Source organism: Bubalus kerabau, chromosome 20 (assembly GCF_029407905.1).
Source record: "Bubalus kerabau isolate K-KA32 ecotype Philippines breed swamp buffalo chromosome 20, PCC_UOA_SB_1v2, whole genome shotgun sequence".
NCBI classification, from domain to species: Eukaryota; Metazoa; Chordata; class Mammalia; order Artiodactyla; family Bovidae; genus Bubalus; species Bubalus kerabau.
Genome location: NC_073643.1, coordinates 52,293,613 through 52,316,405, shown reverse-complemented (window position 1 = coordinate 52,316,405; position 22,793 = coordinate 52,293,613). Strand labels below are relative to the sequence as shown.

At 57.3% G+C, this 22,793-nt stretch overlaps 1 protein-coding gene across 1 annotated transcript in view; it reads left to right on the top strand.

Annotated features, from left to right (window-relative positions):
* The window catches only part of BSN (bassoon presynaptic cytomatrix protein), a 74,622-nt gene that overhangs the window by 34,747 nt on the left and 17,082 nt on the right, over positions 1 to 22,793 (top strand). Inside the window, exons 2-4 of the mRNA XM_055558005.1 lie at positions 5,218 to 5,626; positions 14,313 to 15,179; positions 22,303 to 22,791. Of these exons, the coding sequence (XP_055413980.1) occupies positions 5,218 to 5,626; positions 14,313 to 15,179; positions 22,303 to 22,791 (1,765 nt within the window). The remainder of the gene's footprint in view (positions 1 to 5,217; positions 5,627 to 14,312; positions 15,180 to 22,302; positions 22,792 to 22,793) is intronic.

Below are 22,793 nucleotides of genomic sequence, written 5' to 3'. Positions count from 1 at the left end.
AGAAGGCAATGGCACCCCACTCCAGTACTCTTGCCTGGAAAATCCCATGGATGGAGGAGCCTAGAAGACTGCAGTCCATGGGGTCGCTGAGGGTCGGACACGACTGAGCAACTTCACTTTCACTTTTCCCTTTCATGCATTGGAGAAGGAAATGGCAACCCACTCCAGTGTTCTTGCCTGGAGAATCCCAGGGACGGGGAAGCCTGGTGGGCTGCCATCTATGGGGTCACACAGAGTCAGACACAACTGAAGTGACTTAGCAATTATACAGAATATAAGAATACTTATAAAATATGTATAAGATGTAAAGAATAGCAATACAATGAGCACCTGTGGACCCACCTTGCATTTGTGAGTCGCAATCCATTCATACCATCAGCACCTATCACACAGCCTGGAGCTATCATTCCAGGGGTCAGTGAATGTTTGTGAATGACTGAATGCTCGAATGAGCAAGTGACCTGAGTGTGGTTTTCTCTGTGAATCACATTGCCGTGCTTCCCACTCCTCTACAGCCTCATTGTGCTCACCCAGAGGCAACGCGGAATGTGTTTTAGGACAAGGACTGGTGGCCTTTTTTTTTTTTTTTTGACCACACTATGCGTTATGTGGGATCTTAGTTCCACAACCAGAGATCGAACCCATGCTGCTTGCAGTGGAATCACAGTCTTAACCACTGGGCTGCCAGAGAAGTCTGAACTGTTGGGCTTGGTATTGGAATCACAGCACCACCACTTACAGGTCATAATGGCTTTGCAAGTTCCTTAACTTCTATGTGTGGCAGTGTTCTCATCTGTAAAATAGGCAAGTTGCATCCTACCACATGGATTTGCCGTGAGGCTTAAAGGAGTTAACATGTGACGGGTACCTGGTACATGGTGGTGTTCAGGTGTGTGCAAGTGCACGGTTGGCACAAGCACTCCTGTGGTCAGTGGAGTGTTCTGTGTGGTGGAACTGGGGGTATACAGCAAGTGGCCAGAGAGGGCTCGGGGTGTTGCTCCTGCCGTTCTGCCCTGCATGAGGCCAGATCCAGGGCGGGCCAAGTGCACGCCCATCATGTGCTGTGTTTCCTCAGCTCAAACACATTTAGGGGCCACGTTTACTGTTCTAAGTCGTGATATGAGTGCAGTCCATCCACCCAGGAGACACGTATGAGCATCCAGTGAGTGCTGGGTTCTGGGGCAACGCTGTGGAGGAAGCCCAGAGGTCTTGCCGGGACCACAGAGGGTGCACGGGTGCAGCAATGATGAGTCAGGAGGTCTCAGTGCCCTGGAGCACAGAGAGGCCGGAGGAACGGAAGCTGCATTTTTTTTTTTTAGATGGACCAGTTTTAAAGTCTTTATTGAATTTGTTAGGGCCTCCCTGGTAGCTCAGCTGGTAAAGAATCCTCCTGCAATGCAGGAGACCCCAATTTGATTTCTGGGTCAAAAAGATCCCCTGGAGAAGGGAAAGGCTACCCACTCCAGTATTCTTGGGCTTCCCTGGTGGCTCAGACGGTAAAGAATGGGCTTGAATTTGTTACAATATTGCTTCTGTTTTATATTTTGGTTTTTTGGCCTCCCCCACCAGGAATTGAACCCACACCCCCAGCACAGGAAGGTGAAGTCTTAACCTCTGGATGGCCAGGGAAATCCGGAAGCTGCGTTTTTTAATAGGTTGGTCCGCAAAAGTGTCCCCACAACAATGCCACCAGAGCCAAGACTCTCCCTGTATCTGCTCCCCTTCTGCCGGTCCCACTCCTGTCTCTGGGCGTTTGTATCTACATGCACTCTCTTGAGTGTGCGTGCAAGTGCCAGCAGGTGCCAACATCCAGAGACAGGAGCAGGCCTGGCAGAAGGGCAGCAGACCCAGGGCGAGAGAGAGAGTAGGAGGCTGGAGGGAAAGGGCCGAACCTCACGGGACCTCACGGGCCGTTATAAAGCCTTTGGCTTTTCCTGTGGGAGGGAAAAGAGGGTTTAAGCAGACAAGGGAAGCAGTTTGATTCATGTGTATGAAGGATTATCCCAGCTGCCGCACAGAGAAGACCGTAGACGGGCAAGAGAGAGCAGCCCAGCTTGTGCAAAACTGGAGAACAGAGGGCACCGCGACTTGAACCAGGTGGAGCGAGGAGGCAGCGGGGATGTCCAGACACTGAAGCCCAAGATTTACTGATGACTGATAAGGCCTGAGAGGAGAAGGAGTCAGAGTCTCCAAGGGGAAGATGGGGAGGAGCACGTATGCGGGCAGATCGGGGGCTCAGCTTGGGCATGTCACGTTCGAGGTGTCTGTAAGACATCTCAGTGAAGACATGGGGTCGGCAGTGAGAGGAGAGGGGAGTTCAGGGGAGGGGTCTGGGCCAGACACACATTTGCAGTTACCAGTGGGGAGTAGGAGATAAAGCCTTGAGCCTCAGGCAGCTGTGGGCTTAGAAAGCCTCATGTGCACAAAGGCTGAGTCCCTGCAATGTCGGAAGTGGGATTCTGGGTTTGGGAGACAAGGAAGCACCTGCAGAAGAGCTCAGAACAGCGTGACCAGGAGGGAGGAGGCCGCCTGGCAGAGGGTGGTGTTCCCAGAGGAAGCTAAGAGTTTCTTTCGGGAGAGAGGGAGGGCTCAGCGCTGTCGGGTCAGGGGATGATCAGGTGAGAGGAGGAACCTAGAAGCAACTTTTGGATTTGATGCCGTGGAAGTCACCAGTGACTATGACCTGAGAGACTTCTGTGGAAGGATGGGCGAAGCCGGGTGGCCTGGTTGAGAGGAAGGGAGGAGTGGGGCTGGAGGCCATGAGTGGAGGCCACTCTTTCAAGGAGTTTTGCTGTTAGAGCAGCAGAGAAATGAGGCAGTAGCTGGAGGGGAAAGTGGGCCAGATTTCCTTTTTCTTTTTCAAGATGGGAGAAGCATCTTTGTATGGGCATTAAAATCATCTGAGTAGAGAGGTAAACAAGGATGATGAAGGAGAGGGGAGAATTTATGAAGGTGAGAAGTGGGCCTTGGGAGCAGGAGACTGGCAAACATAGGGACAGTCGTCAAGAGGCCTTAGTTGTACAAATTCCCCTCCAGCGCTCCCACTTTTCCAGCAAGATGGTGGACAGGCTGTCAGTGGCAGTGAGCAGAGGGAGGTGGCTGGCGGCCTGGAGATCAAGGAGAAGGTGTGAGGAGTCCTCCAGGAGACAGGAGAGTTAAGGGTCCACGGGTGTGTATCGCGATTGCTGGGTGTCAGCTGCAGCCACCGCATGGTGTGTGGACACACATCGGGCCTGTGTGCAGGGGGCACCGGCCTCGCCACACAGGCTCTGCTGGGTGCAGAGGGCATTGCTTGTTTGTTCACTGCCACCACAGCTGAGTTGAAAGTTAACCTGAATTTGGATCCCTGATGATCACATACAGTGTCCCCAGAAAGACTGCATTTCGACTCAACATTGAATTAAAAAGTCACTGTGTACACAAAAGATTGCGTGTCACACACCATGCAAAACAAACACAGTAGAAATTGCTTACTTTCTCAGAAGAAACCATGGACCTTGCCCAGCCTGGAAACAGGGTTCTGGTCCCTTTGCATGTTATAAAGGGCTCTCCATAGCTTCTGATGAGCTTTCAAGGGCTGCTCTTTAAATTCCAGCCCCAAGTAATTTAAGTAAGAAATGAAACGATGAATTCAACCAAGTGGGATTATTTCTTTATGACACCTAGAAATCAGTCTACTGAAAGGCCCTGGAGCCCTTTGGGCCTAGAGATGGCTGCAGCCACCACCAGCCACCACACTGCACTGGGCCTCACAGCTGGCGGCAAAGGTGACTTCCAGAGGGCTAGACTCAGGCTCTGGCCATCCAGAGTGGCCAGTCTGTGAGACTGGATGGATGGGTGTGTGCTGTGTTGGCTGACAGACAGTTAACAGTGTCCTTTTTCTTTTTCCTGGAAGAGTCTTTATTAGACCGAGGGTGTGTCTCCTCCCTGGCAGTCCCTTGGAAGGGAGGAAGGACCGTAGAGTGTCTTGGAGTGGATCTCCCGGCGGGCTCTGCGGTTCCCCTCTAAAATGGCTTTACCTGAGACAGCCTACCAGTGGGCTCCTGAATCTTTTTGGCAAGCAGATGGCGTTCACATAAGGGCAGCAGACTTAGAGTCTCCTTCTGTTAGTCAGACCCTACAAGGACTGGGGGCACGGGCCGAAGGGGCCAGGCCAGGATGCTCCACAGGCGGCTGTGACCAGGCCTCCGCAGTGACTTTCAGCCAGGCTGCCCTCTTGCCTGGGTTCCAGCATCCACCCAAACGAATACACACTGAAGCAAGTATAAAATGTCATGGAAGCAGTGTGAAGCCTTGCCTTTGGCTTTTTGTATGTGGCTTTCTTCAAACTGGAAAACTGGGAGGGGGGTCAAACGAAGGGATGTGGGTTTAGCCTCACGGTTTGCCTTCTACGCAGCTCCGATGGCTCTGCTGCAGCTAGGCCGTGTCGGGTGGAGGTGGCGTCAGGCACATTGAACTCCCCTCGATGGTTCCTCAAGGCCCGGATCCTAGAGCTCCGGCCCTGTCCTTTCTTACAGTAGCAGAAAAGTAGCAAACACATCACCCATCTTGATGGACTTGGTCTGGCATTAGACATTCTGGAAGACCACCAGAAGGAAGGCTCCATTGTCCCTGCTGGAGGTGGCATTAGCTGGGCCTTCGAGGGCCTCCCCTGCTTACCTCCAGCTGCCCAATATGGGCCTCTGAAGCAGACAAGCCAGAATGTAACAGACCTGCCAGAGCAGTTGATCTAAACTAGCTGCATTTGAACCCACCTAAGGAGGAAAAAAAATACTCATGCCAGGGTCCTGCCCTCACAGGTATTGATGTAATTTGGTGTGCAGTCTAAGAGTCAGAAATGTTAAAATCAGTCTAGGTGTTACTCATACATAGTTTAGAACCTTGGTTCTCAACGTGTGGTCTGCAGACCATAGTAAAGGCATCACCTTAGAGATTGTAAAAACACAGACTATACCGCAGACCTACTGAATCAGACTCTGCATTTCAGGGAATGAAGGGAACATTCCTGAGCCGACCGCATGGCCTGGCGCTGACGGCTCAGGTGGGGACACTTGTCAGGGCTCAGCATGGAGCACAGTTAGCACTGGGCTGCTGGACGGCTGTGCTAATGGCACCGGCTGGCAGAGGGGGGTGCTGAGGGCACCTGGCAGCCACCCGGGTTGGTGGAGACCTCTGCAGGCGACTTCTCTAACCTTGTCATTTTCAATGTCATTTCAGCGTTCCCCGGAGACTGGACCCCAAGGAGCCCCTGGGTAGCCAGAGAGCAGCTTCCCCAACCCCGAAGCAGCCTTCTGCTACCACTCCTGGCCGTGAGAGCCCCCGGGAGACGAGGGCGCAGGGCCCTGCAGGCCAGGAGGCCGATGGCCCCCGCAGGACGCTGCAGGTAGACAGCAGGACGCAGAGATCAGGGCGGTCCCCCTCTGTGTCACCAGACAGAGGCAGCACCCCCACATCACCCTACTCCGTCCCCCAGATCGCCCCCCTTCCCAGCAGCACGCTGTGTCCCATATGTAAGACCTCGGACCTCACGTCGACCCCCAGCCAGCCAAACTTCAACACCTGCACCCAGTGTCACAACAAGGTCTGCAACCAGTGTGGGTTCAACCCCAACCCTCACCTCACCCAGGTAATCTCCTCTGCGCCGGCTCCCCCACCCCACCTGCCTTCCCAGGCCTCCGCTGGTTCCCTTTCTCTTCCTGGTCATTTCCCTTGGCCGCCAGCCCCTGCGTCTTCCCTGGGCTGGGATTCTGGCTCCCAGGTGTGGAAGTAGAGAGCAAGTCCTGGTCCCAGATCTCCAGAGGGGCTGATTACTGTGCCTCCTGAAAGTTTGGGCTCAGTCCTGTGTAGAAGGTGCTTTCTTATCTGCTCCAAGTCCGACCTGGAAAAATGCCGTAGGGAGGCCAAAGAGAGCCTTACGGATAGCTTTTCCAATGGGTGCACACTTGGAGAGGGTCATGAGCAGCCTCAGGACCCAAAGAGAGGCAAATCTCCCTGACCCCCGGCCAGCCTCCCTCCAGTGGGTCCTGGAGAGGGGAGCAGGGGAGGGGAGCAGGTGTTAAGGGAAGCAGGGGACTGGGCTTCGGGAAGAGCCTCCTCTGTGTCCCCTTCCGGTTAGCTGGGGCCTGAGGGGGCGGAGCAACTCCCCTTCCCAGGTGAGGAGCCAGGATTCACATGGTGACAGTGTCCTACCCTCACCACGAGGCCACTGGAAGGCCATTTCCATGAGATTGGCCCCCTTTCTGCCCTAGAGGACCCAGGGTCCCCAGCCCTACCCTGGCTGTGTCAGGATGCTTTGAATTGCTGTGGAGTGCTCATCCAAGCCCAGGAAGCCTCTCTTAGGTGCCCTGGAGGCCAAGTGCTCCAGTTTACTAGCTGGGCTGGGGCCTATGCCTCTGAAATGAGTGGCTCCCTCCTGCCCCGCTGCGGTAACCCCCAGAAGTCTCCGGTTGTCCCCCCAGAGCTCTGCTCTTGGGCTGGTTGGATCATGGTGACTGCGTGGCTGTGGCTGCAGCTGGGATTAGCCGCAGCAGGAGCCGTTTGGACCACGTGGGTGGGGGAGGGCTGAGTGAGAATCGTTCACAGGTCAGGGTCTATTTGTGACATGAGGTGCTGTGGGTGTGGGACGTGTGGTTTGCGAGAGGTAAGTGTGAGATTCCGAGGAAGGAGCTGCCGGTGTAGGGAGATGACTCAGTGCGTTTGGAGTCGCTCCTAGAGTGTGGGGGCTTCCTGCGGAGGCGTGCACACTCGTGATTATTACATCTGTGATTAGAAACGGCCTGTCCCTGCACTGATCAGTTAGGTAAGTGTTGCTCCGTAGTATCTAGAGCACTGTGATGAAGGCCAGGGAAGCTCACCTGTGATCCTGCTGCCGAGAAGCCAGAAGCACCCAGCCTTGCAGGAGCAGGGGGTTTGGCAGGCAGGGATGAGAGGCCACTGCGGGAATCCCCACCCCCACCCCCCGCCACCTTATGCTGGCCCTGCCCCCTGGGATCCAGCCTCCGGAGAGGCTCATAGAGCAGCAGGACCTGAATGACGCTGGGTGCGGTGGGCGGAGATCAAGGGAGAGCCACACACGCAGCACCAGTTTCCCAGTGGGCCTCCCAGCCTTTCCCCCACACCGACGACCTTCGGTGAGCAGGGAGGGGAGCCAGCCTTGGGCCGCGCCTGGAAAAACAGCAGAGTGGGAGGGCCTGGTGACACTCGGTCCATCTGCCTCATTGTGCCTGGAGGAGATGAGGCTCCGGTCCAGGAGGAAAGGGGCCCCCAACTTACTGCAGAGGAAGAGCAGGCCTCCGGGCCAGGCCCTTCACAGCACGTCCAGGCAGGAGCTCCGAGCCAGGGCTGTCACTGGCCGCCTTCCCCAGACCTGCTTTCACGGCTGCGGTTATGGAACCCAGTTTGGGAAATGCTGACCATTCTCCAGCTGCTCACCTGACAGGGTCCGAACGTTTCTCACCAGCCCCAGGAGCCCCTCCCAGTGAGGACGCACTGACCAGGAGCCCAGAGGTGTTCACATTTAAGCCTATCCAGTGCCCAGTGATGGGGACAAGACCGGAAGGCTGCTCTCTCCCTGGATGTGGGTTCCTACACAAGCACCGTAACCTCCCGAAGGTCGCATTTCTCTCAGGGAGAAGCAGGCTGTGGGTGCCAGCCTTGGTGGCTTTGCCGATGCCCCAAGCCTGCTCCGCCCTGTTAGCCCGCCTCTCTGCTCTTCAGTGGCTCCGCATTCAGGTCTGCCACCCCTTTCTCCTCCAGGACAGAGACACCTGTTCTGATAGCTGGGCAAAGCAGACAGGTGTGGCCGTGGGCCAGCAAGTGGAGGGGAATGGTGAGGTCGGGGTGGGAGCCACTCCTGGAGAGGACGAGCCGTGCCCTGTCTGTCAGCCCCATTGGGGGCCTCCTTGCCCCGCTTGGAGCTGCCCCAGCAACACATCCTGGCTTGGAACTCCTCCAGAGGAGTCCGTCCTCACTCCAGGAACAGCACCACGGGAGTGAGTGCTGTGCGGAGGCAGGGTTGACTGCACGCCTGTGCGTCTCACTCCAATCAGCAGAATTCTCCTGGAGCACCACCCAAAATGAGGCTGCATCCTGCACCCAGGGGCGCCCACCCTCTGCCCCTGTGGGTACAGCAGGGCTGCCACCTCCTCCCCACTCTTCCAGGTCCAGGAACCCGTGTGCCTTCCACCCCCCTTGCTCTAGTCAGAATCACTCACAAGCCCCCTCTAAAAACTATGGAAACATGATCACGGTCTTTCTTCACCTGTTCCAAGGTCTAGATGTTGTCGAGATCAAGCTACTGTGCCATCACCCCACCCCCACCCCCCTGGCAAACCTTGGGCTTAGGTATGTACCCAGGGTGGGTGGTGTGGAGAAGGGAGGGAGAGACGCAGTGGCCACAGGCCTCTTCCTCTCCTGCCTGCATCCCACTCTTTCCGGCGGCGAGGGCCGGGCCACCAGATGGCCCGGGGGTGGTGCTGTGAGTGCAGCCCGGATCCCTCTGCCGCAGCCTCCAGCCTTGCCCCCTTCCCTCCGCTCCTTCCTGGTCGCCTTGCTACCCGCCCAGGCCGTGAGGAAAGAGGAGCAGGTGTTAGAAGGACATGGATCAGCGGTGGGCTGAGGAGCGGCTAAGTTGTCTTCCTCTCTTCCTGGGCCCAGCCCTCCCTGTTCCACCTCCAAGCAGAGGGGATGTGAAAGGACCTCTAGGTGGCCTTTGTCCCTTCTGGGTGGGTTTGCTTGGCAGTAGCCACTTTGACCCAAACCATCTCTGAGTCAGTGGGGAAATGCCCTGAAGCTTCAGCCAGCCCTGGGCAGCTAGCCCTACCAGCCCTGCTCCCAGGAGCTGGGCCTCTCGGTCATCTCGCTTGGATCACTGAGAGGTGGAGGCTAGAGTCACTGGGGCAGACCGATGAGGCTGCTGTGCAGGAGAGGGGTTTTTCACTGCTGTGGCCATCAGGCGTGGCACACCTAACTTTAGCTATGAGAGGGGGCTGTAAAATTATCTGAGAATGAATATATAGCGCAGAGAAGATAGGCCTGGGAGGGAGGGGGGCCATCTGGTGTAGGACCGGGGGAGTTGAGGGCCCTTGGGAGGTGGGGAAGGACCAGCAAGGTATAAACTCTCTCCCTTTCATGGAGCTTCAGGCTAGTGAGGCCTTCCAGCCCCAAGCAGCAATTGGGTTCAGCCTCCACTATCCAAATCCTAGCCTCAGATGCTAGGCAGGTTCCGAGGACCTTTCTCAGGGTCCTGACCCAATGACATTGGCATGGACCTCTCCTGTGGGCCAGGCCTGGCTGAACAGGCTCTGAACCAACGTGCCCTGCCCTGTGGGACCCTGTGGTGCCCACCTCTAGGCCTGAGGTCAACCAGTTGACAGGGGAAGCAGTTTAGTGGCAGACTTGAGATAGTCGGATGCTGGATGAGGCAGGTGACGTGTCCGATGCCGTGGGCAGTGTGAGCACACAGTCCCGCCCCCGTCCCTGGCCCACAGTGGGCTGCATGCCTCCAGTCGCGGCCTGGACCATGACTCACAGCCCGGAAGGGCATGGCATCATACTGGCCAATGGGGCCCTCCCAGGAACCTCTGGACTTGGCACCAGCAGGGAGGGCTCATTTATAACCCGCTTCTGTGATGTTTCAGCTTGTACCAAAATGGAAAAAGGCGTGAATGCAGCATCAGGCATGATGTCAGTGCAGTGATCCGACATGCAGCCTGCCTGCTCTCCCTGGGAGGGCTGGGCTCCGAGGCAAGCCGCTGCTCTCCGCAGGAAGGTGGGCCACGTGACGTGTGCCACCCTCCTTCCTCCTTGCTGGTGGCACCGTGGAAGGGGATGCTGCGGGAGCACCCATTACTGCTGGGGGCCCAGAGCTTCCCAGCAGCCCTGGAGGTGACAGTGCCACAGGCCCCACCCTGGGCAGCCTTCTTTGGGGCCAAATAACCACACGCAAGGCTGGATTCTACCCTCTGGGGCTGAGACACAGGGCGGCAGGTGCAGTGCCACCAGCGTCCCTGTGGGAAAGATAGAGAAACCCGTCCTGAAAGGTGTCCCCACTCCCCTTCCTGCCCCGGAGCCCCATGGAGGGAGAGACCATGCAGGCGTGCGGTTCCCAGAGCCCCCAGCCTCCGGCTTCTGGAGGGTGGCATCACTTCCATTGCCCTGCTGTGCACTGAACGGTGCGAGGAAGGGAGCAGCTGAGAAGGCTGTCCCGGGGAGGACCTCCCTTCAGAGCCCACGGGGCTTGCTGTGCCCACCCTCGAGCCGGCTCCTGCATCACAGGCACTGCCTCCCTGCCGGAAGCCAGTTTCTTAGGGCCTCTGCTTCCCTGCCTCCGGACCAGCACACTGCCCTGAGCCTCCCCACCCCCGCTGCTGCTCAGGCCCCCACTGGGCGGGGTCCAGGGGCCTCTGCGCCTCTGAGATGGCAGGATGGGCCCCTCGCTTTCAAGAAGGATCAGCCACCACCTGGCAGAGCCATCTACCTGGTAGCTGGAGCCCTGGGGGTTCCCCTTAGCTCCACCTCTGGGTCTTGGGACAGGAGGTCTGTGACTGGCACATCTCCCAGCAAGTGCCAAGTTAGGCTTACGGAGATATCTGATAACAAGGCTCTAAAAGAGGTCCTCTGTCACACTGATGGAAGGCCTGCCCTCTGATTCTAGTGGGCAGTAGGCTAGGAGGGTGCCCAGGAGCCACAGACACGGTCCAGCCAAGGAAGACTCTCTCTGTGGTTGGTCCCGGAGTCTGGGGACCTGCCCCAGGCCTGGTCATGGATCCATAGCCTAGGTGGGCTGGTGATGCACAGCCATCTCCCTGCCCAACCAGTGGGCCACCCGCATGTCCCTAACGTGGGATAAGGACCTTGGAGTAGGGAGGAAGAGGCTGAGGATGACCCCCTCCCAGCAGGCTCCCAGGGGTTCACGGGGGAGCCAGAGAGGGGAGTCTTACGGACTCAGAGATTTGCCCAGCCAGCATCCTCCCCAGGAGGCCTGTGTGCTGGTCCTCTCAGCCCAGGCCTGGGCCTGGGAGGGGCTGGGAGAGGGCACAGTGCAGGCTCCTCACCGTCTGGAAGATGCTAGATAGAAATAGCTGCGCCCATCTGGGAGATGACTCACTGAGGGGCGTTTTAGCCGTTTCTTGGCGAGGTTCTATTTTGGGTGAGACGCCTGTGACAGCCTGGGTGCCGGGGGCTGGATAAGGGGAGCTTCTTGTGGTAAGTGCAATTTTAGCACAGGCCCTTGTTGACCCCTTGTTGATCCGGGACCCAAAACAGGGTCTCTCTGAAGTCTCAGAATCAAAGGGTCTCACCTCCCAGATTCCTCTTCTCCGAAAGTCCCACCTCAGGGCATGCTTCAGAGACAGAACCTTGGGTGTGAGCAGTGTACTCACCTCAGGAGCTGAGTCTGTGGCTTCCGCCCTGGGCCAGGGCCTTGCATCCTGCTCAGGAGGGTGATCATCTCCTGGGTCTCTTTGAGGGTTAGCCCAAACAGCTAGCCTCTGCAAGCTCCTACTTTGGACAAAAATGAACCCTGACACCCCTACCAAATATGACTTCTTTAAAGGAGTCTTGGGGCTGAGTCCCAAGGACACACATTGTCTTCTCTGTGGCTTTCTCTGTCCAAAAGTGTACAGAGCTGCCTTGGGTCTTCAAAGCGCTTAGATGAGTTCACAGTTCCCGGCTTGGGGCGGGGCAGTTCACACCCAGTGCTATGGCATGACTGATCTTATGGATTCCAGAGCTGGGTTTGGTCTTTGAGTTTCTCGAGGGCAGCTTCTAGACCTCTCACTTGACTTGCATGAGGCTCAGTGGCCTGAAGAAGAGGTAGACATGTGAAAGGCACTGGGCTCCAGGCTGCAGCTCAGGAGCTGGGAAGGGCTGGCAGGGCCAGTCTCTCCAGCAGCATCACTTCCTAGCCGGGTAACCGCAACAGCCAGAGGCTAAATCATATTAGACCTTGGTTTTTCTCTACTGTGAAGACAAACTGAAAGAATGCCTGCAAACATGCCTTGCATGATGCAGGGCGCCATGGGATACTCACCAAAGTGCATGTTTCTCCCCTGTCTCAGATGCTACTCTTGGTTTCATGGCAAGACAGCCAAGCCCAGGCTCCCAAACTCCAAGTCAGCCACAGTGGTGGCCGTACAGCCTTGTGACCTCAAGGCAGAGAGCAGGGCCAGAGGTACCTGCTGAGGATGGGCAGAAGGGGCTTTCTGCCCCAGGGACCAGACTGAACTTTCCCTGGCAACTAGGCTACTGTGTGCATTCAGACTCTAGTTGCAACCATGGATGAGCAGACTTGTCCTCTGCCTTGGCTCAGGTTGAGAAGGAGGAGCTCCTTCCACACCATGGGGTGCTGACTCTCCAGTCTCATGGCTGTAGCCTTGTAAGAGCCATGCCCCTATTGATAGGTTATCAGGCTTCATCCCCCAGCAAGACTCTGTGGCGTAAGCTCTGCTCTGTGCCAGGCACTATGCACTGTCCCTGGACCACCTCAGTAAGGGCTCATGGGCAGGGCAAGGAGACACCCAGAGAAATAAAGTAGCGTACGCTTTGGGAAAGAACAAGTACCATGAAGACAAACTGGGTGGTTAGCTACAGAGTGCTTCGGAGGGATTTTCAATCGTATGGCCAGGAAGGGCCCTGATGGGGAAGTGATCCTGGCTGAGACATGTGCAGGTAGCTGGCTCTGGGGCTGAGGAAAGAGTGAGTGAAAGGCCTGGTTATGGAAGAGAGCGCAAAGGATCGCTTGGTAGAAGAGGATGCCTGAGGTGAGAGGGCAGGAGAGAGGGACAGAGAGAGGCGTAGGCTGGAGTAGATGGGGGCCCTCCCGGATCACAGAAAAGAGTTCCCATGGTAAGTGAAGGGGGAGTCCACTAGAGGGCTTTGAGCCTGTAAGTGACATGCTCTGATTTATATTTGGATTTTGAGAGGAAGATAATATTGGCTCATGTAACTGGGAATCTGAGGGTAGATTTAAGGCAGAGCTGAATCCAGGGAATTAAATGAAGCCATGGGGTCTGCTTGTTTCTCCTGTCTTGGCTCCATTTCTGACTGTCTCTTCACTTCATTCTTAGCGCCTCTCTGCACGCTGGGCAAGAAGGCTCCTGCCCACTCTACCGCTACGTCCTTCTGATGAGTGACGCTATCTCCTACTGTTCATTCACCCTGAAATATGGAAGGGCACTGATTGGCCCTGTTTGCAAGGTCATGTGCCCGTCCCTGCAACCCTGGCTGAAGCCAGTGATTGGCCCAACCCAAATGTGAGCCTCCTCTCCTTGGGAAGGATTTAATGACAGAGAGAAATGACACATCCATCCTGTGAACAGCAGCACATGCCTTGTTTAGTCTGGAGGCACAAATTATCCCTAAAAAAAAATTTGTCTTCCTTAAGAAAGCAAAAGATTTTTTCATTCGGCTTACGTCACTCACGTCATATTACTTTGCCCTCATTTATTTCACTCTCAAGAAGTTTCATTTGTATCTTTTCTCCTCAGCAAGACTCTGAGCTCCTCGAGGACAGGGATCATGGTTTCTTTTTGTTTTCTTTTCCTCCCTCTCCCACCTACTATTCTTCACTCCTTTATTCATTCTGCAAGTTTTTATTGAGTGCCTGTTGCATACCAGGCACTTGTTCTAGGGCCATGCGGTCTGTCCTGATATACGTTTTAAAAGCTCACTCTGCTGCCCTGTGGGAGTGACCTGGAGCGGGCAGCAGGGGAAAGAGAGTGAGCAGTTGGAGGCTATTCTTAGGTGGCTCTAGTGGTAAAGAATCCGCCTGCCAGTGCAGGAGACACAGGAGACGTGGATTTGATTCCTGGGTCGGAAAGATCATTTGGAGAAGGAAATGGCAACCCACTCCAATATTCTTGCCTGGAGAATCCCATAGATAGAGGAGCCTGGCGGGCTACAGTCCATGGGGTTGCAAAGAATCAGACATGCCTGAAGTGACTTAGCATGCACAACGAGGGGTCATCCAACCAGGAGGATGGGAGCGTGGGTTGGCGAGGTGGGATGTGGAGACGCACGATGTACCCAGGTACAGCCAGTGGGTGTGGGGAGGACCCTGGCCGGCAGCGGGTCGGCAGTTTGGGGCTGGGGGGTGTGTGAGTGCCTCCGTTCATCTCCGTGTACCTGGCAGCTGCCCCTGCTAGGGGGCATCTGCCCCTCAGCCCACCTCCTGGCAGCCCAGAAACACCTGTCCCAGGCTTGGTGCTCCTGCCTGTGCGAGGAGCTGGCCCTGGCTGCTGGGGGCTGCGAGGACCTGGGCCGTGGGCACCCCAGTCCTTAACGTCCTGGTGACCCTGCTGCTTCCTCCTCAGGTGAAGGAGTGGCTGTGTCTGAACTGCCAGATGCAGAGGGCTCTAGGGATGGACATGACCACGGCGCCTCGCTCCAAGAGCCAGCAGCAGCTGCACTCCCCGGGCCTGTCTCCTGCCCACTCCCCAGCCAAACAGCCCCTGGGGAAGCCAGAGCAAGAGAGAGCTCGGGGCCCAGGGGGACCACAGCCTGGCCCCCGGCAGGCCGAGACAGCCAGGGCCACCTCAGTGCCGGGGCCTGCCCCAGCCGCCGCCCCTCCGGAGGTGGGGAAGGTGTCTCCCCAGCCCTCTCTCCCCATCAAGCCTTCCATAGCCGAGCCCAGGCCCCCAGCAGGAGAGGCCCCGGCCAAGAGTGCCACCGCAGCGCCCTCCGGGCCTGGTGCTGCTGAGCCAACCCAGGAGGGCCTCACTGGGAAGCTCTTTGGCCTTGGTGCGTCGCTGCTGACCCAGGCGAGCACCCTCATGTCTGCGCAGCCTGAAGCGGACTCCCAGGGCCAGCCTGCCCCGAGCAAGGGGCCACCCAAGATTGTCTTCAGCGATGCCAGCAAGGAGGCTGGCCCAAGACCCCCAGGCTCAGGGCCTGGGCCCGGGCCCACAACTGGAGCCAAAACTGAGCCTGGTTCAGGGCCCAGAGCCCAGGCGAGAACGGGGGGAACTACCAGCCCAAAACATGGCAGAACAGAACACCAGGCAGCATCGAGGGCTGCTGCCAAGCCAAAGACCACGCCGAAGGAAAGGGCCACCTGCCCACTGTGCCAAGCTGAGCTCAACGTGGGCAGCAAGGGCCCCGCCAACTATAACACCTGCACCACCTGCAAACTCCAGGTGTGCAACCTGTGTGGCTTCAACCCGACGCCCCACCTGGTGGAGGTAAGAGCTGGACCAAGCAGGTTCCTCTGGGCCTTGGTGAGGGGCTGAGCCTGGGGTGATGGAGGGCATCAGAGTCAGAAATCGCGGCAGAAAGCTGATTCTGGAGCAATCACGGGACTGTCCCTATAGCTGCAGCAGGGCTCCGCTCCCTTATCTGGCCCTGGCCCCAGCCTCTCCTTCCACTCCGAGAGTTAACTGGTGCAGTGAATGGAGTCCTGGTGTCCACTGCCTCTGACCAGCTGACCAGTGCCTGAGGCTGGTCCCAAAGGTAACCAGGCTTAGGAGGCCTGTGCTGGCTTCCCCATTCCCAGCTATCATGGGCATGGCCCTGATGGAGGATTCCAGTCATCCCTGTGCATGCAAGAAGGGCCTGAGGTCCCACCTTGCCCACTGTCTGTGACCCTCACAGGGGTTGAAGGGCAGTTAGGCAGTGGGCTGTGTCCCCATGCCCAGGGCCGGGCAGAAGGCTTCCTCATAGCATGGCAGCCTAGCCAGGCAATGTCCTCCCTTCATCCCCTCTTCCGAGGTCATGGGTGTTAATGTTTACTTGTCAATGCCATAACCTTTGGTCCACAGATTCTCCCTGGCAGGGCCTGGCTGTCCATGGAGCTATTTGTGGAGATGCTCAGAGATGAGATGTTCTTCTTACCCAGAGGGAAGTCTGAGGAAGTACTGGGGTTGGGGCCCATCTCTCTGTAGTCCCTCTTCCACTGGAGGGCTCTGGCCCTGTGCAGAGTGGGGTGAAAGCGGGCAGGAGGCTTGGTATTCTCGTGAAGCTTGGAGCCCACCCTGGGAGGCTCCGAAGGTGCCCATGGAGCTACCCTGGCAGAGCAGGGTGAGCCTGGGCTGGGAGGCTGCTCTGGCTCCTCCCCTCACCCCACTCCGCCCCACCCGGTTCATCCATGCGAACTCCACTTTTGCTGCCTTGCACGTAGCTGAATGTGTCCCCTTCCGAGAGTGCCCTTGGGGTCTATGATTGGCTCATCTGGGCAGGTTGATGTGTCCCTAGCTGTGTCACATCAGGAGATGTCAAGCCCCCTTCTCCGGCACACAGCAGTTGCCTGAGTCTTGGGGCCCCTGGGCTGAGCCATGTGTAACTGATGGCGGGCAGAAAAGTGTGGTGCTGTGACTACCGGCCCAGAGACAACAGAGGAGTGTGTGTGGTGGTGGAATGGGCTCTGTGGCACCTAGTTCTGACTTGTCTTGGGTCAGGCCTCCGTGGGAGCAGCACGATAAGGAGAATAACTTTGGCTGCGAGAGGCCATGTTTTCCAACATGCAGGGAGGGGTGGCTTGAGCAAAACAGATGACCTCTTCATGGATGCCTGTGTGGCCCTCCAGGCCCTCAGTGCTGCTGCCCCAAGCCCTAAGTCTGGTGGCTCACCGGAAGGTGGCTGGCCTGGCAGCCCAGAGAGGTGAGGGGACACCAAGGAGCCACCGCAGAGCAGAGGCGCTCTGGTCAGAGCCAGGCACGCACACACTGCTGGGCAGGGGCCTAAGCCAAGCCCCTCTGGCCCACTGTGCTGCCCAGCCCAGAGGACCTTGTCCCCGGGAGACCTCCTGGCCCACATTTCCTCATTAGGCAGGCTGTGCAGAGGGGAAGGCAGAACTGTCTCTGGCCAGGAGGATGAATGTTCCTGACAGTGCCTTTCAGCGGCCTCCGGGCCGGGCCAGAGGAAGTGCTGATTCTGCCCAAACAGAAGAGTCTCAGTCACATGCTGACTCGGGGTGAGCAGTCTGGATTCTCAGCTCAGCCTCTCGTGAGAGGTTGGCTTGTCATCTTCCTGGACTCTGGAACTTCTGCCCCTTAGTGGTCATGGCCTCTGCCCGCATCGTCCATGTCCCTCTGTCTCCACGTCCTGCCCCACTGCCTCCTCCTGGGCCAGGGCCACCCTTGCCTCCACAGGATCTGTGGGTTCCATGGGCTTGATGGCAAAGCTGCTGGGTGTCCTGGTCCTGTGCTCCTGATAGCAGTCTGGAGGTTGCCCAGCTTCTCTGACTCATTTCTCCTCAGGACTCTGTTGCTTAAAGCTGCTATCCCTAGAGGGCCCAGGGCTGCTCCTGGGGAAGTGTGGATGGGTAGCCATCATGCCATTTCTCATGGTTCCTACCATGAGACCATGCCACCATCATCCATCAGAGGTGCCAGGTGGCAATCTGGGACATCCTCAGCTCCCTGTCCCCCTGAACATCCTCCATGGCCCAAGCCCTGCGGCTCTGCCTTCTCACTGGCTAGACTCTGGCCTCATCTCTCCATCCCAGTAGCCACGGCCTTACTCCAAGCCTTTGTCCTCTCTCCCTGCAGACAATGATCAGAGTTTTCTCACGGTTCTGCCTGCTTTGGGTCTTGCGAGGGGCTGATGGGAAGGGACTGGTGCTTGGTGTGTCCCCCTCCCCCGCCTTTCCCACGAGCACTGTTGCCTATCCTCGGTGGGCCATCTTTGGTGTTGTCTCAGCAAATGGCTGCTTGGCTCTTGGAGCAGTTTTGTGTTTAAGACCTGTGTGTTCTTGGTAAGAGGCTCCTGGTTTCTCAGCAGGTGGCCCAGACACATCCCTCCCTGGGAGGGAGGTGGCAGGAGGAGGTAGGGAAGAGAGCCTTCTCCAGGACCAAGGGTTAGGTCTGCCTTGGCAGTCTCTCCCCATCAAGCTGCCTCTATGCATAACATGGAACAGAGGGAGCCGTGTCAGCATGCGTGCTGGGTACCTGGCAGGGACGGACCAGCTCCCTGCAGGCCTCTTAGACCTGCTGTGGCTCCAGCCACCTGTCTGGGCTGCCAGGGTGGGGACCATCCCCAACATCTCTGAGCCGTAAAAACCTTTCCACCTTTCTCCAGAGGGAGTCCAGAGCACACAATGGAGGTGGCATTGAAAAGCTAGATCTCTTTTCCCTTTGAAATTTCCTCCGAAAAATTAACCATAGTGCTACTTAGTGAGTCATTTCATAATTAAGAGTTGTTGATTCCAAATTTTTTTTACCTATTTATCTTTTTGAAGGATAATAGTACCCTCTGGCTTAATTTTTAATTGGCTTTAGGTTCAAAATAGGGTTTGTGAAGAAATTAGTGCAATCGGAATAGTTACAGTAATGCCACCAGCTTCTTCTTTTATTATAATTGCTGAAGTAGCAGCCATGGCCTTAAGAAGTCAGGCCTTCCCGCGGCAGAGGGCCTGGCGCCTGTGATGTGGAAGGGCCTGGGGGAGGGGGCTACCTCTGCTCTACACCTGCCTGAGTCTGCCTCTGGGAATAGATCTCAGGGAGCCTCATTTCCTCCACGCGGAATGGGAGCCATAGCGTTCTCTCTTAGGTTTCTGTGAGAACCAGTGAAATGCCATGCCTCAGACCCTTGTGCAAGGTCCAGCACACAGGCAGCCCTTCAGCCAGGAGGTCAGAACCAGAGTGTCCGAAAAGGAAGTCTCTGCAGGGACAAGAAAGTCCCTACCAGCCCCGACTGCCTGGGTGTGAATTGAGCCTGTGGCCAGTGTGAGCCCCTTGTTTCATCAGGTTTGGCCCCAGGGAACGAACACATTTGTTGTTGCAGCGTGAGTAGAGGGCAACCCAACTGTGAAGGCACACCTTGGGGCTCTCAGCGAGGATTCCTCTTATTGGAGGCAGAGGCCACAGTCAGGAGAGGAGCAGCAGCCCAGTGATGGCCATGCCTGTGGTCCAGTGTGCCACTCATGGGCTTTTATTTTTTTAACCTCTGGGCATCCTTGTCTCAGGAGTTCTCATTGGCTGTCCCGGGTCTGGCAGTAGGACTGGGGATACGTTGGGCTAGGCAGCCAGCCCAGTGTCACTGTAACCAGGTGGACACCTCAGCCAGCAATACCTGCAGAGAGACTATGTTCAGCAGGGTCATTCAGGCACAGTGTGGGGAGGAGGCCCAGCTGCCGGGGCAGCCGCGCTGGGCTCTCTCGGCCCACGAGGCACAGCAGCTAGTGATTCTGGAAGGTAGGAGGTCTCACATGCCTGCCAGGGGGTCCCTACCAACTCTCTGACAACTCAACGTCCCCTGCCTCGCCCCGAACCCACCTAGCTCCATCCGAAGGGTAGCACGTGAGATGGTGATTGCCCTCGGGGGCTGCTACCTTCCTGCCCCTGGAAAGGCACTGGACAGAGGGAGGCAAAGCCAACATGGTCATCAGAGCCTCCCATTGTCCATCCCCAGGTCCCAGATCATCCCCAGCCCACTTGCCAAAGGGGGTAGGAAAAGAGCAAGCAAGCAGCTCCTCAAAGCTGGGGCTGGGTGACGGAGAGTATGACAGAGAACACGCAAGTGAATGAATGAATGAGGGGTAGACACTAAATGGGGAGAGGGAATGAATGAACAGGGAATGAAGGGGTGGTGGTGGAGTCGGGGCAAGTGAGGGCCAGAGATGCGAGCAACACAAACAGAGGAGTCAGGGCTGCAGTTCCAGCTTCTTTCCATCCCCAGGCACGGCCTGCCTCCTATCCCAGCCTCATCCTCCAGAAGACTTGGGCCTTGGCCAGGTCTCCCTCTGGCTCCCCCTCTAATGGCCCCAATGCCCTATACCCTTCTCCCCCCACCCCCAAGGGGCTCGGGAAGGGCCTCCAGCTACCAGGTCAGGTGTTTATTTTTAGCTCTTCCCTCACATGCCTCTGCCTCCCCCACCTCCCTCCCCCGCTGCCTGCTATAGCAGAGCCAGGAGCAAGAGGGCCAACTGAGGCGCCCCTTCTGCAGCCTGGCTGCCTTGGTGAGGAGTAAGTGTGGGAAGGAACAAGGCCCCAGGGAGCCTGTGACCATAGTCGACACGCTCTGCTGAGGGCTGGGCCTCTGGGCTCAGGTAAGCAGGCTGCTGCAGGGGCTGCTCTGAGCTCTAGGCATGAAGTCTGTCGCCTCCATTCTGGCCACCCTTCCAAGGTGTCCTTGCTTCATTTGGACTGTTTCTTCTGGGGCTGGGTCTGCCAGCCAGAGGTGGAGGTCAGAGCTTTGCCAGATCACCAAGGTGAGCAAGGCAGATGACCAAGCTTCGAGAGGCCTAACCTGGATGGCCATCTACATGGGGCCAAGGGGGAGCCAGGGCAGTGTTACCTTGGGCCAGCCCCCCTATCCAGGCCCAGATCCTCACCCCATGATACTGATCATGGGGCTAGGGAAGGGACTGTTTGCTCATTTCTAGAACTTTCTCTGGGCCTCTGCTGACACCCCTCTCAATCTTTTTGCCACGTCACAGCTATCTCCAACATGGAGGGATTCCCACTGTGACCCAAGGTGATGCTGGGTCAGCCCCCGCAGCAGTCGCTCTAGGCACCAAGTGAGCCCATGGCCCAGCCAGGGGCCAGCACCCATGACCTTGTAGGAGTTTGTACAGGGGACACACAGAGCATCAGATAAGGTCCCAGGGAGTCAGCAGTGGTGCTGGAACCAGGCCCTGCAAGGAGCAGGGTGAGGACATGTGGGACCTCTGAAGGGTTCCCCTCCATAGCTGAGCCCCTCTGCTCAGGACCTGGGTGTGGAATTCAGCCTCCAGGAGCTCCAGTCTCAGGGAAGCAGTCTCAAGGCCCGAATTGCAAGCCTGTGGAGCAGACCTATCCCTCAGTCAACACCCAGGCCCTGCCACCAGCCTGGCCTGGCCTTCCACCGGGGCCCAGGGCAGAACCATTGATACAGCACCCACCATGGTGGCCTGCAGGTGCCAGTCCAAGAGCAGACATCTTGGAGGTACCATACTTCCAGGGTTCTGTTGGGTGGACTCAGGGATGTCATGGGCCCAGGGGCGGTATGTGAGCTAAGAGTGCTAAGGATTCTGGTCCTCTGGGCTGGTAAGGGCAGAGGGCGCTCTCTGGCCCTGTCCCTGGCTCTCTGACCTTGTGGTTCCATGTCCTCTGGTTCCCCTGACTCCCCATCCTGATGGTCAAGCTGCTGGCAGGATCCCAAGAGTCTGGGCACCCTCATGTGTAAGAGCAGGACAGTAGGGGTGCCAAGGTTCTGCACCCCTGGGGCGAGAACAGGCACTGGGGTGCCTGTTACTCTCATTCCCCGCCCAAGTCCCGCCAAGGAGGAGCTCTGACTCTGGAGGAGGCCCTTGGAAGACATCCCCTGCCTGCCGCTGAGCTGCTACAGAAATCACCGGCTCAGAGCTGCTCAGACCCTTCTCTGTACAGACAGTGGCACCTGGAGGGGGGGGTTCGACTTGGTTGCTGGGGTTCTGGAAACTTCACCATTGATGTCCATGTCATACTTGGAACAACCCCTTTGGGCTCTGGCTTCCAAGAAGACTGTGTACCAGCCCATGTGTCTGTCTTAGTTACGGCTGTGTCTCCAGCCCCCAGCACTGAGACTGACACAAAGAGAGTAGTCTTGAAAGTGAGGGGCTGATGGTGGAGGAGGATCCCAGCCTGGCGCTGGAGGAAGCAGGGCCGCTGGCCTCAGAGCCAGCACACAGTCCCCATCAGAACAGCCCAGAGCCCGGGGAGCAGGAGGAGGCTTTTGCATGGGGGTCTTTGCTGGTCTAAGACAAGGTGAGTTGGGTTGGAGGGTGTGAGCAAAGGGGACTGCTTGGCCCCACCCCCAACCGCCAAGCAGGACTTCCCCTAGACTGCCTCCCCTGGCCCCTAGAGAGCTGAGAGCCGGTCCCCTCCCAGCACAGCACTTACTTGGGAATGAAGGATGGTGCCTGAGGCCTGAGAATTAGGAGGCTGGGGAGGGGCAGTGCATCTGGGAGGTGCTCTCAGCCTGATGCCCTTCCTGAAAGGGTGCGCTCACCTGGGGGACTCTGCTCCACTCCCAGGGGTGTTCACAACCTGGGGGGAGTCCCCAGCCCCCCTCTTCCCTAGACCATGTGCTGCTTTTGTAGCCTCCTCTCTCATACAGGTCCTCCTTTTCAGTCTAGTAAAAAGCTCCCTGTGGGGTAAGGAAGGGATCCTTCCTTGGGGTTTGTCTTTTTAACTCTGTACACATGCATCTAAAGGCTGGGGCCCTCTGTCATTGGGGACCAACAGACCCATCAGCCTTTTGCTCCTCATCAGTCCTTTCGCCTGTAGTGTCATGCTTTGGGAGTCTTTCTCCTCCTTATGTTTATAGAAATAGTCATGGAAGTCATCTTTAAGTACTTCAGTGTCTTTGTGATTTTCATCAAAACCCTCCTCTCTCGTTTCCTTACAGAAAACTGAGTGGCTCTGTCTGAACTGCCAAACTAAGCGGCTTCTCGAGGGCAGCCTGGGAGAGCCGACGCCCCTGCCGCTGCCCACCTCACAGCAGCCCCCTGTGGTGGCCCCTCACCGTACAGCTGGAACAGCCCCTCCAAAGCAGAAAGGGCCACAGGGGCTGGGCCAGCCATCAGGCCCCCCGCCTGCCAAGGCCACCCCCCTGCCCACCAAGGCCAGTCCCCTGCCCACTAAGGCCAGTCCTCTGCCCACCAAGGCCAGTCCCCAGGCCAAGCCCTCTAGGGCTTCTGAACCCAGCAGAACCCCGAGCAGTGCCCAGGAAAAGAAGATAGGAGTCCCAGCTAAAGCCGAGCCTGTGCCGAAGCCCCCTCCAGAGACCACCCTGCCCCCTGGGACTCCTAAGGCAAAGGCTGGGGTGCGGAGGACCGAACCCACCACCCCCATCACCAAGGCTGTTCCAGAAGCCCCCAAGGGTGGGGAGACAGAGGT